The sequence below is a fragment of the Aotus nancymaae genome, unplaced genomic scaffold (genome assembly GCF_030222135.1).
Source record: "Aotus nancymaae isolate 86718 unplaced genomic scaffold, 86718_ANA_hifiasm-v0.15.2.pri h1tg000077l, whole genome shotgun sequence".
NCBI lineage: Eukaryota > Metazoa > Chordata > Mammalia > Primates > Aotidae > Aotus > Aotus nancymaae.
Window position 1 is genome coordinate 4488806 of NW_026988492.1, and position 12900 is coordinate 4501705.

General features: G+C 33.9%; 1 protein-coding gene across 20 annotated transcripts in view; it reads right to left on the reverse strand.

The window, feature by feature from the left end:
* ZEB1 (zinc finger E-box binding homeobox 1) overlaps positions 1-12900 on the reverse strand; it is a 203526-nt gene that overhangs the window by 32250 nt on the left and 158376 nt on the right. For 11 of the 20 annotated variants that reach the window (XM_012445596.2, XM_012445606.3, XM_012445609.3 and 8 more), the window contains one exon: positions 1636-1698. In XM_012445596.2, the coding sequence (XP_012301019.2) occupies positions 1636-1698 (63 nt within the window). The remainder of the gene's footprint in view (positions 1-1635; positions 1699-12900) is intronic. The other 9 variants (XM_012445598.2, XM_021665190.2, XM_021665192.2 and 6 more) reach the window with 1 other exon arrangement.

The following is a 12900-nucleotide window of genomic DNA, read 5'->3' on the forward strand; positions in this document are numbered from 1 at the left end:
GGAAATAATGCAGCAGGGATCACCATCTTGTACATGGGGGAGATTTTACATTTCAGCAGCAACTTTGGTTACACATAAATTTCAGAAGGTTACTCTGCCTTCCAGATGCAATTATTCTGGAGGAAATTTACATACTATTCAGTACTTCAAACTGAAATAATCCATTTATTTTTATAGTGAAGAGCAGCCTGTCAGATAAAATACCATCCTTTGAGTATCTTTTTGGGTAGCGTTTTACCTAGAAGGGCAGTCTTCTGTAACTCTGGTAATATAATTATAAGTCATCAAGGTTTAATATTAGGTAAAAGTAATTAGTGTACTCTTATGTTTATTAATACTACTGTATTATTACTAACAAATGTCCAGCTTAAATATTTTACATATTCTATAGCTTAGCATGGCAAATATTTGATAACAAGCACATCTGAATACATTATTCAGGCAAGTTACACAGAACCAAGTTAGGGGCAAAATATAAAATTGTACGCTATAGGCACCACAAATTATCACATACTCCATTATTATTTAATTAATTTGGAATTCACTTTTAATAATAGCAAAAAGGTTTACTCTGTTTTACAGAAATGACTGACAAGTACAGGAGTGCTAATGTTTATGTTACAGATAAAAATCTAATCTTGACACTTGTTAGCCATGAACCATACTCATCTTACCTAATGAAAGATAATCTGTAAGCCTTTATGAAATATTCCTAAAATGCACTGCAAAGTAAAAAACAAATCTATAAATGATAACCCATAGAAGAGAAGGAAAAAGAAAATGTAATGAAAACTATATGACAGAAATATTTAATTTATGGTTGAATATACAAAGTACAATTACATTACTTTTAAGTATAACATTTTGAGGAAATGTTTTAATGATCTGGAATTCATTTTTGATGGTGACATTCTAACAGTTCTGGTTATCTTAGGGAACACAATAAAAAGTGGCTGGTATTATTATACATAAGATCTGATTTAATTTTTCCACTTACTCTTTTGCTTCTTAAATCTGATCTGAATCCATTACAGAGGAATAGCCTTAAGTCTCAGGGAGTATGTACTTTTTAGTCACCTAGAAGCAAATTTCCTTGTTTACTACAACTTCATTTTACCCTTTTTCAATCACAGAAATTTTAAGAAAAAATTTTGATTCTGTTTGCTGTGACATGTGAAACTTATCAATATTCATGATTCTCATCTGATTTATAGATAATCCATATTTGCTTTTTCCATTTTCTTCTGCTTTCTGTCTTGTGGGCAATTCAAAGCAGATCCTGGTAAACTAATAATGAAACTGAAAAGTTAGACCTGCATTTCTATAACTTTGGTCAAAAACTTGATAGAAGTTCAAATTATTCAAACACTTATTTTTTTGGATTATTTGTAGGTTATACCTGTCATTCTTATAGAATGGAAAATCTGCCACATAATACGAATCTGTAAGTTATGCCATATTTAAGGAATATTTACTTCTTTTTATGTAGTGTACCATACACCGAAGTATTGAAACATTTAAGGAAAGTAAGATAGAAGGAAATGGACTAAATTCAGGACTCACAAAAGCAGAATCAGTGACACAAAAGATCTCCTTTAAAGACTACGGTATGAAAGAAAATAGCAGGAGAGTTACCTGTACATCCTGCTTCATCTGCCTGAGCTTCAGGCCCCAGGATTTCTTGCCCTTCCTTTCCTGCTGAAATAAAAGAAAAAGAAATTAAAATAGATCTATAGTGTTCCTTACACAAATGAAAGACAAATGTTTGAAGTTTTGGATATCCCAATTACTTTGATCTGATCATTACACATTGTATACATATATCAAAATATCACAGGTACCACACCAAATATATACAGCTATTATGTATCAATAATTTTTTTTTAAATCCAGGTGTCACAAACATTTTAACTTCCCAAGATCTGAAAAGGAAGCTTTCAGTACAGATTATATTTAATTTGGATTTTTTTCCTTTTATAAATATGGTAATGTGTCCTTGAAAGGTAAAGCAGTTAAAAGAAATTAAGTGGACAGTTTAATCAAACTCACAAAGATATCTTTGAGAAGTAAAAGGAGTACAGATTAGATATTCTGGAATTATACATATTTTAGGATTATAAGCAAACTGGAATTTTAGTAGTATATTGGGAAAAGAGCTCTACCTATATAGATGATAGAATTATACATTTTTATTTCTTCTCTAAAGCACAAATTTCTATGTTCTAGGCTCTGTGCTAGGAGCTTTGTAACTTACTTCTTTTAACCTTTGTAGCAACCTATTTTATAAGTTAAAAAACTTGAGGCTTGGAGAAGTTAAATAACTTGCCCATAGACATGCAGCTATTAGGTGGCAGAAATGAAATATAAATGCAGATCTGACTGGCTCCAAAGCCCACTTTCCATTACACTCTTGCTTGTTTAACTAGGGTACCAAAAAACTAGAAAGAAGACTGAACTGAATGTTACTGTGCCTAAAGTAAACACCTAAGGCATAATGCTTTTTCTTTCACTTTATTCATTACTCTAATTACTGATAAGTAGTAATCAACAACATAGTGGTACTAACAAATATTTTTAGATATCTGTCATCTTCCCCTGCTACCTCTACATTTATAGTGGGGTATCTGTAGCATTTCATACAGCATAGGTTCAAAATAAATATTTTGTATTATAAATAAATGTACACTTTTTTGGCAAGCAAAAAGTATGTTTTATATATTCAAATGTATTTTATTATAATAGTTTATTAAGAACATGTGCATATATGAAAGGCATGAATAAGTTAAAAATGGTTCTTTTCTAACAGGTAGCAGAGTATATGTCATAATTATGATCAGAATACTTATACAGTCACACTGAAATAGTGTAGTTATCTGTACCCTAATCAAATTGCACTGCATATGTCAGTCAAAAATCTTGATTTAGATTTCTCTTAGGTTTGATTGTTAAATTGAGAAAGAGCACTAATCAAGTAAAATCTTTGCATTGCATAACAGCATGTATTTCTTTAAGTGCCTTGGATTACTGGGTGAATTTATTCAGCAGTTTCTTTACTCATTAACTTTCATACTGGTATTTAAAGATGATCATATATGAAAAACAGTTATAATGTGCACAAACCTCTTTAGATCAATGTAAAAAACACTGTTTTAAGTAGATAATGATGAGATTAACTTCTGCTGAGAATCTCATTTTATACTTTTCACCAGCAAAATGACAATTTAAAAATTCCTGGTAAAGTGTTTACAATGCTGTCAGATAAACACCAGTGTTTGCTAAGTGTCCGCAAACCTCAAGCACTCCTTTTTCCCACTCCGATGTGTCTTCTTAAATTAAAATAATAAAGAGTATGCCAACTGGGTAATTATATGATGGTAACAGAGTTACTGATTATTGTATACCTATGTTTTGTATTCTTCTAAAATGAAAATCAAAACAGCCAGAGTTACTACCTGGTAAGATGGAATATGACATTGATATTAAAGGTTAAAATGACATTTTTGGACATTGCTAATTTTTCTACTTATAATTATTATAGGTAATTTTAAAAGTACAATTTGATTAAATAATTTATTTGTTTCTTCATTTCTTCATCCCTCATTGGCATAAAATCTAGGCTCCTTAGATGAGTATTTAATATACTTCAGAATCTACTCCCACATCTATTTTCCACAATTTAAAAATGAGAAGTCTAATTTTTTTCATTATTGGGGCTGGAGTTTTGGTTGAACAACTAAGACCATGGTGCCTAAAAAAACAGAAAACATCCTAATGTTGGGCTTTAACACTGCAAAAAATGCTGCCTGGGGATAGGCTTCTTTCTGCATCATCCATGGACTAGCATGAGTGTGTCTGCAAACATGCTGTGCTAAATATTTTTCAAGCAGCAGTCTCCCTCATGTGTTCTGATCTTCTAATTTAGGAATTAAATGAGGAGTAAAGTAATAAAATCTACTTGTACATATTTTTTTCCTGTAAGACTTAATAAAGTCAACAGATTATGACTGGTTAACCTAAACACAATTTTAAAAAGAACACTAGAATGCTCCTAAGACTTTTGTTTTTATTATAAATTCTAAAGCAAAAACATAAATGAGAAAAATGCCTGAGTTACAGACTTTGTTTTTTCAAAATGAAAAATAATAGAAAAAGATAGCCTAAAAAATGTCACGAAATACTACTCAGCAATAAAAAAAGAACAAATGACTGATACAAGCAACAGCTCAGATGAATTTCCAAGAATTTATAGAGAATGAAAAACCCAATCTAAAAGGTGACATACCATAGTAACTTTCTTCAAATAACGTAATTGTAAAAATGGAGATTAGTGGTTGCCAGGGGTAAGGAATACGGCAACGTGGAGGGACGGGGTGAACATGTAACAGGAAACGAGAGCCTTGTAGTCACAGAACTGCTCTGTATCTTGACTACATCAATGTCAATATGCTTGTTGTGACATTACATTATGTTACCATTGGAGGAGACTGGCTAAATGGTATACAGGATTTCTCTGTATTATTTGTGAATCTATGATTATGTCAAAATAAAAAGTTCAATTAAAAAATAAGTCAGGGCTGGGCACGGTGGCTCACGCCTATAATCCCAGCACTTTGGGAGGCCAAGGTGGGTGGATCACGAGGTCAAGAGATCGAGACCATCCTGGTCAACATGGTGAAACCCCGTCTCTACTAAAAATACAAAAAATTAGCTGGGCATGGTGGCGTGTGCCTGTAATCCCAGCTACTCGGGAGGCTGAGGCAGGAGAATTGCCTGAACCCAGGAGGTGGAGGTTGCGGTGAGCCGAGATCGCGCCATTGCACTCCAGCCTGGGTAACAAAAAGCGAAACTCCGTCTCGGGGGGCAAAAAAAAAAAAAAGTCAAAGGCAAATTTTGTGAATTTAGACCAAAAGAGCTTATGGCTTGTTCTTTATAGCCAAAAGATGAAATTCTAGTAAATAAAAACAAGGATGGAAAATGTAATTCATTCTAATAAAAATCCAGAAGATTTACTATCACTTACAGGAAAGCATAGTTTAAGTTAAAGGACTGATTATTTAGCATATGGGTTAAATTCAAAAACTTGTATTTTTTGAACTTCACACCCATGTGTTTTTACCCATTTCAAATGTGTTCATGGGAATATTTTATAGCAACCTCTAAGAAGGTACAGTAAGTGCCTAACTGAATCAGATTTTCCTTTCCTGGTTTGTCTACTCCTCTTTGACACATATCCACACATGCCAAGCAGATTTATACCTGTATAGATATTCCTCGACTTACGATGAGGTTACATCCTGAAAAATCCATTATAAATGGAAAATATCATGTCAAAATGCATTTAATACATCTGTCCTACTGAACAACATAGTTCAGCCTACTCTACCTTAAAGGTACTTAAGACAATTAATAGTATCTGTAGCTGGGCAAAATCATCTAACATGAAGCCTATTTTAAAATAAGGTATTAAAATCTCATATAATTGATTGAACACCATACTGAAAATGAAAAACAAAACGGTTATATGGGTCCTTGGAGTGTTGTTTCTACTGAATATATATGTCTTTCACACTATTGTAAAGTTGAAAAGTCGTAAGTTAAACCTTATGTCATAAGTTGGGGACCTTCTCTATACCTTTTCTCAAGTTGTTCTCTCTGCCTAGAAAGCCATTACCAGTCCAACTGAGTAACTTCCACAGATTTTTTTAAAGGCCAGTTCATGTGTCTCTCATTCTGTAGGCTGTCGCTGAGCCAGCTTTCTGCTATTCCTACTCTACAGCTCCTGCTAAAGAAAAACTCCAAAAAGCGAATGCCAACAGATTCTTGAATTCAAACATAAAAGTGTTCAAATTTTAGAAATGAAATGTTTCACTGTATACTTTTCCAGATAGCTTGATTTGCCCACTCCTGTATCTTCTAATTTATTATATGTAAATATTTGTGGTATAACTGTCTAGCAAAGTCACAACAAATATAACTCACAACCTCCATGAATACCCATTAACTTAAAGATTAAAAAATATATATCTGAGGTCAGAGCCAGTTAAGATGGAAAAAGCAAAAAAAAACCACTTATGTCTGCTACTGCATGTAGCTAATAAAACCTGGGGAGAATGCAGAGAACAGCTATTTAAAAACTCTAAAGGGTAAGTCACAGCAGGTGGACTGGAGAAGATGACATGACAAGAATTCAGAGTAGCCAGAGTAGCAAAGAGTGATCCTCCTTACTTTTTTTCTTTCTTCTTTTTTTAAAAGGTAGCCCCTGTCCCAGATTCAAGGGAGCTTAAAACCTGAAAGTGGGCCCTGAGGCATGGCAGTGAAGGCTCTAGGAGCAGGAAAAGGCTTAATGAAGAGAAAAACTGCTCTTTTCTTCTTTATTCTCTTGTACTGTAGCCTTCAAGATAGTAGCAGATGACTCCAAGAGTTTAAAACTTTGAGGGAGGGAAAACTTCCTCTCCAATAGGAGGAGCTGTGACCCTAAGAGTATAATATAAACTCCACTGAGCTCTTTCTCTCCCTGTCTTCTTTCAGCTCTTCTACAGGCATAGATGCAGGAAGTATGTGGCAAAGTAAAGTAAATGAAGTACCAGAGTTTTGGTTAGAGGACTGAAAAGCAGAGTCCCCAGGAACTGAAAGTACTGAGATTATGAAAGAGAGGGGCTCAGGAAAGTGACCTCATAACGCTGTTTACAAACTCTTGGGTTTATGCTCAAACTTCTCATGTGTGAATCTGATCACAGACTGTGAGAAACTAAGTACTAAGTATGGACAGAAAATTACCCATGTTGTAGATTGGACACTGGGTAGTACATGAAAGACAGATCTGAACAGCATTTCAAAGGCTTTGAAAACTGAACCAAGTATGGAATCACAACCTATACATTGGCTGAAGATAGCATCCTGAATACAACTGGATAAACTGCCTTCTAAGCAAAGATTATCAAAATTCTCTATAGGCTTTAAATAAAGTATTAGTCTTATTTAACTTATTAGTCTCATAACATAAGACTCAAAATAGTCAATACAATCTCAAATTACTTAGCATGTGAAGAATTATGAAAAGTCTCAAGTCACATAGGCAAATATGATAAAAAATGCTAACACTGAGAAGACAAAGATGTTGAAATTATTAAACTATGACATTAAGACAACTATTATAAAAGTGCTCCAAGAAGTAAGGGTAAACACTGTTGAAAAGAATGGAAAGACAATGTCTCAGCAAATGGAAGATAAATAAATAAAAACTAAAATAAAATTTTAGAATTAAACATATAGTAACCAAAAATTTAAAAATCACTGGATAGGCTTAATAGTAAAATGGAGATAAGAGAGCAAAGACTGGTGAACTTGACAACAGTACATAAATGGAAACTATCCACTCTGAATAAGACAGAGTAAATATGTTTTTTAAACAATGAAGAGTCTCAGGATATGTGGGACAATAGTAAAATATCCAACTTTCATGTCATTGGTGTCCCAGAAGGAAAGTTGTTATAGAGCAGAAAAAAAACTGAAGAACTAATGTTTAAAATTTTCCCAAATTTAGTGAAAGACATAAACCAACAGATTTAAGAACTGAACCTCAAACAGTAACCTCCTAGCCCCCCAAATCTGGGCTCAAACTCATCAATCAAACACTGAAAACTAGTTTAAAAAATGCTATAAAGAGCCACAGAAATAATACATAATTAAAGGGGATCAATGATTTAAAAGACTACAGAGTTATCAGAAATCACAGATTCCACAAGAAAGTGGAACATGTTTACAAAAAAAAATCTGTCAGCTGAAAATTCTAAATCCAATGAGAATATCCTTAAGGAATGAAGGTAAAATAAAGACTTTCTCAGATAAAAACCATAGTTCATTGTCAGCAGAGCTGTTCTAAAAGAATTACTAAAGGAAGACTATCATAAAGATGGTGAAATTAGAAACACTTTATCAGAAATAAAATAAGATAACTGATGTAGTTATCTTAGGTGTAAAATCCGTAGGTGTGAATTTAACATAAACTGTGTACATGATCTGTATTCTGAAACTATCAAACACTGATGTAAGAAAAAAAAGAAAAACTAAATAAATGTAGATACAAACCATCTTCACTAATTGGAAGACTCCTCAAAATTTTAAAACTATAGGCAACTATAAAATAAAGGAGGGAGAATAACAAGGCCTATATGAAAAATGTATAGATTCCACTTGGCATGGTAAAATATTAATTCTAAAGAGACTGTGAAAAGTTAGTATATATATTCTAATCCATAGAGCAACCACTAAAAGAAATCTATACAAAGATATACAGTCAAAACTAAAACAAATAAATTGAAATGGAATACTAAAATATATTTAAATGATCCAAAACAAGGGAGAAAAAGTGGACCAGAAGAATGAGAGACAAACAGAAAACAAATAATAAAATGATAAACCCAAATCCAAATATCAAACATTATATTAAATAATATAAATGGTCCAAACAAACCAATTAAGGGCAGAGATTATCAGAATAGACCAAAAATAATAAAAACAGTCTCCATTAATATGCTGTCTACAAAAATTACTTCAGATACGACATAATTAAAAAGTAAAAGGATAAAAAATTTTATCATGAAAAATTCATTAACCAAATGAAAGCTGGTATTATTACATTAATATCAGACAAAGTAGACTTCAGAGTTAAGAAAATTATCAGAAATCAAGAGAAACATTGCATAATAATGAGAGTCAATTTACCAAGAAAATAGAGCAATCTTAAATGTGTGTGCATTTAACAACAGAGCTTTAAAATAAGGGAAGCAAAAATGAACAAAACAAAAAGAGAGAAATCCACAATATACTTGTAGACTTCAATATTCCTCTTGTATTAACTGACAGAATAAGTAGACAAAAAATTAGCAAGGATATAAAAGAACTAGGGAACATTAACAACTGGATCCAAATAACATTTATAGAATGCTCAACCCAATGACGGAATTAACATTCTTCTCAAATGTATACAAAACATTCATATAAACACACCATTTCCAATATCATAAAACACATTTTAAAGAACTGAAATTTTATAAAGTATATTCTTTCATCACAATGACCAGATGTCAATAGGAAAAAGATAAGAAAATCTCCAAACACTTGGAAATTAATAAACCCATTATGAGAGGAGCTATGGATCAAAACAGAAAATAAAAAACACATCAAAATTTGTGGAATGTCCTTAAAACAGCATATAGAGGGAAATGTATAGCATGCTTGTGCTATACAAGAAGGTCTCAGATCAAAATTCTAAATTGTGTATTAAAAAAACAGTAAACAAGGAGCAAAATAAACCCAAAGCAAGAAGAAAGAAGTAATAACAATCAGAAATCAATAAAATTAAAATAAAAAAAACCAAAAAACCATGAGACAAAAAGCTGGTTCTTTGAAAAGATCAATGCAACAGATAAGACTTTAGTAGGATTGATAAGCAAAAAAAGAAGTAAGCCACAAATTGCTACTATTAGGAATGAAAAGAGAATGCCACTGTAGAATCAGCAGATATTAGAAGGGTATAAAGGAATGCTCTGAACAATTGTGCAAACCTAAACCTAAAAAACTAAAATAAATCAATTCCTTTTACGCATCCAAGATGAATATAAAACCTGAATATTCCTGTAAATATTTAAAACTTGAATTTTAAAAATCTTCCTCCCAACAAAACAAAACTCCAGGCCCAACTGGTTTCACTTGCAAATTTTACCAGATATTTAAGGAAGAAATAACACCAAATTTAAATGTTTTATTTCAAAGTCAGGATTACTCTAATACTACAACCATATGACAATAGTACAAAAAAAAAGAAAAAGAAAAAGAAAAAAATTATGTACTAACATCCCTTATGAACACTGGCACAAAAGTCTTCAACAAAATATTAGCAATATAAAAAAAGAAAATGATCAAATGGGGCTTTTCAGGGAGTAAAGCCTGATTCAGTAGTTGAAATTGATTACTGTATTCCTCCATATTAATAGGTTAAAGAAGTAAAACCACATGATCATTTCAATTGATGCAGAAAAAGCATTTGAAAAAAATTATTTATTCATGATAAAAACTCACAGTGAACCAGGAATAGAAGGGAACTTACTGAATTTGATAAAGGGTATCTATAAGAAACCTTCAGTTAACATTATACTTAAAGGAGAAAGGCTATGCTTTCTTCCCAAGATTAAGAGAAAATCAAGAATGTCCATTATCACCACTTTTGATATGTTGCAATAAATCAATAAAAGAATTAAAGGCATACACATTAGAAACGAAGAAATAAAAATGTATTTATTTGCAAAAAACAAGACTGTCTACATGGGCAATGAACTGGAAACCAAATTAAAAGAAAAAAACTTCAAGCTCTTCACAACAGCTCTTACCTCCAAAAAAGAAATCCGTAGGTGTAAATTTAACAAACTGTGTACATGATCTGTATTCTGAAACTATCAAACACTGATGTAAGAAGAAAAAGAAAAACTAAATAAATGTAGATACAAACCATCTTCACTAATTGGAAGACTCCTCAAAATTTTAAGAAAGATGTAAATTCTCCCCAAATTGATCTGCAGATTTAACACAAATCAAATCAAAATGTCAGCATGAATATTTTTAATATAAAATTATCTAAAATTTATATGAAAAGGGAAAGGAACTATAATACCCAAAATGATTTTGAAAATAAAATAAAATTAGAGAAATAATATCCCCCAATTTTAAGACTTACTATACAGCTACAGTAATCAGGATTACATGGTATTGGCAAAAGGATGGACGTACAGATCAACAGAACAGAACAAAGTCCAGAAACTGACCCATAATTAATTTCTGACAAAAATACAAAATATATTCAATAGAGAAAAAATAGTATTTTCAACAAGCAGTATTGGAACAATCAGACATCCATACTGAAGAAATGAAACTTCACCTCAATCTCACATCTTACAAAAAAATTAGGTTGGGGGTTTTTCCAAGATGGTCAAATAGAGGCAGCTCTGGAACACAGTTCCCAGCAAGAGAGACGCAGAAGCTGAGTGGGCTCCACAGTTCCAAACGAGGTACCAGGTTCATATTGTGGGTCTGGTTGAACAGTGGGTATAAACCAAATAGGGCAAGTTGAGGCGGGGGGGCGGGTGGCACTGCCCCACCCAGGAGGTGCATGCAACTGACTGGAGGATCAGAGGCTCTCCCACTCCAGGACTACAGTTTGGACACGGTGCTTTACCCAAACTCTCCACAACCTACAGAAAAGGAGATCTTTTCCAGGCTGAAAATCCCCCTGAACAGGGCTGAGCAGCAACTCTGGCAGTGCTGAGGTTGTTGGCACAGATCTAGGCGGGAAGCACTGGCTGACACCAAAAGCCCACGGGATGGAGCTACACGCCCCCCAGAAAGAAAGGGAACTGAAAGCAGGGAATCAGGCAATATGGCTGGGAGGATCCCTCCCCCACAAAGCCCAGCAGGCTGAAGCACTCTCACTTGAAAGTACTGCAGCTAGCACATCAGTTAGAGTGCAACCAGAACGATGGAGCTCAGTGGGGGAAAGGGCAGCCACCATTGCAGAGGTGGGCCTAATCTTCCCGAGTAAACAAAAGATGCAGGAAATCTACGCAGCAGCTCCACTGAATCCATGGCAGCCCAGCAGCACCTCTGCAGGCAGACAAAGGAAAGGCCACTTCCCCAAGCAGCTAGCTGAAATCAAAGCTAGATAAATCCAAGAAAATAAGAAGAGACCAGCACAAAAAAGGATGAAACCATCAAAAACCAGAATGCCTCACCCCCACCAAGGGAACACAACTTCTCACCAGCAAGGAAAGAAAACAGGATGGAAAACAAATTTGATGAATTGACAAAAGCAGGCTTCAGAAGGTGGGTAATAACAAACTTCTCTGAGCTAAAGGAGCATGTTCTAACCCAATGCAAAGAAACTAAAAACCTTGGAAAAAAGGTTAGATGAAATGCTAACTAGAATAACAAGCTTAGAGAAGAACATAAATGACTTGATAGAACTGAAAAACACAGCACAAGAACTTCATGAAGCATACACAAGATTCAATAGCCGAATTGATAAAGCAGAAGAAAGGATATCAGAGATTGAAGATCAACTCAATGAAATAAAACGAGAAGGCAAGAAAAGAGAAAAAAGTGAAAAGAAATGAACACAGCCTCCAAGAAATATGGGATTACATGAAAAGACCTAATCTATGCTTGATTGGTGTACTGGAAGATGATGGGGAGAATGAATCCAAGCTGCAAAACACTTTTCAGGATATTATCCAGGAGAACTTCCCCAACCTAGCAAGGCAGGCCAACATTCAAATATGGGAAATACGGAGAACACCACAAAGATACTCCTGAAGAAGAGCAACCTCAAGGCACATAATCATCAGAGTCACCAGGGTTGAAACAAAGAAAAAAATGCTAAGGGCAGCCAGAGAGAAAGGTTGGGTCACCCACAAAGGGAAGCCCATCAGACTCACAGCAGATCTCTCAGCAGAAATCCTACAAGCCAGAAGAGAGTGGAGGCCAATATTCAACATCCTTAAGGAAAAGAACTCTAAAACCAGAATTTCATATCCAGCCAAACTAAGCTTCATAAGGGAAGGAGAAATAAAAATCTTAATGGACGGACATGCAATTGCTGAGAGATTTTGTTGCCACCAGACCTGCCTTACAAGAGCTCCCGAAGGAAGCATTAAACACAGAAAGGAACAACCAGTACCAGCCACTGCAAAAAAGAACCAAATGGTAAAGAGCAAAGACACAGTGAAGAAACTGCACCAACCAAAGGGCAAAACATCCAATCAGTAACAAAACGGCAGGATCAAATTCACACATAACAATATTAACATTAAATGTAAACGGACTAAATGCCTTAGTCAAAAGACACAGACT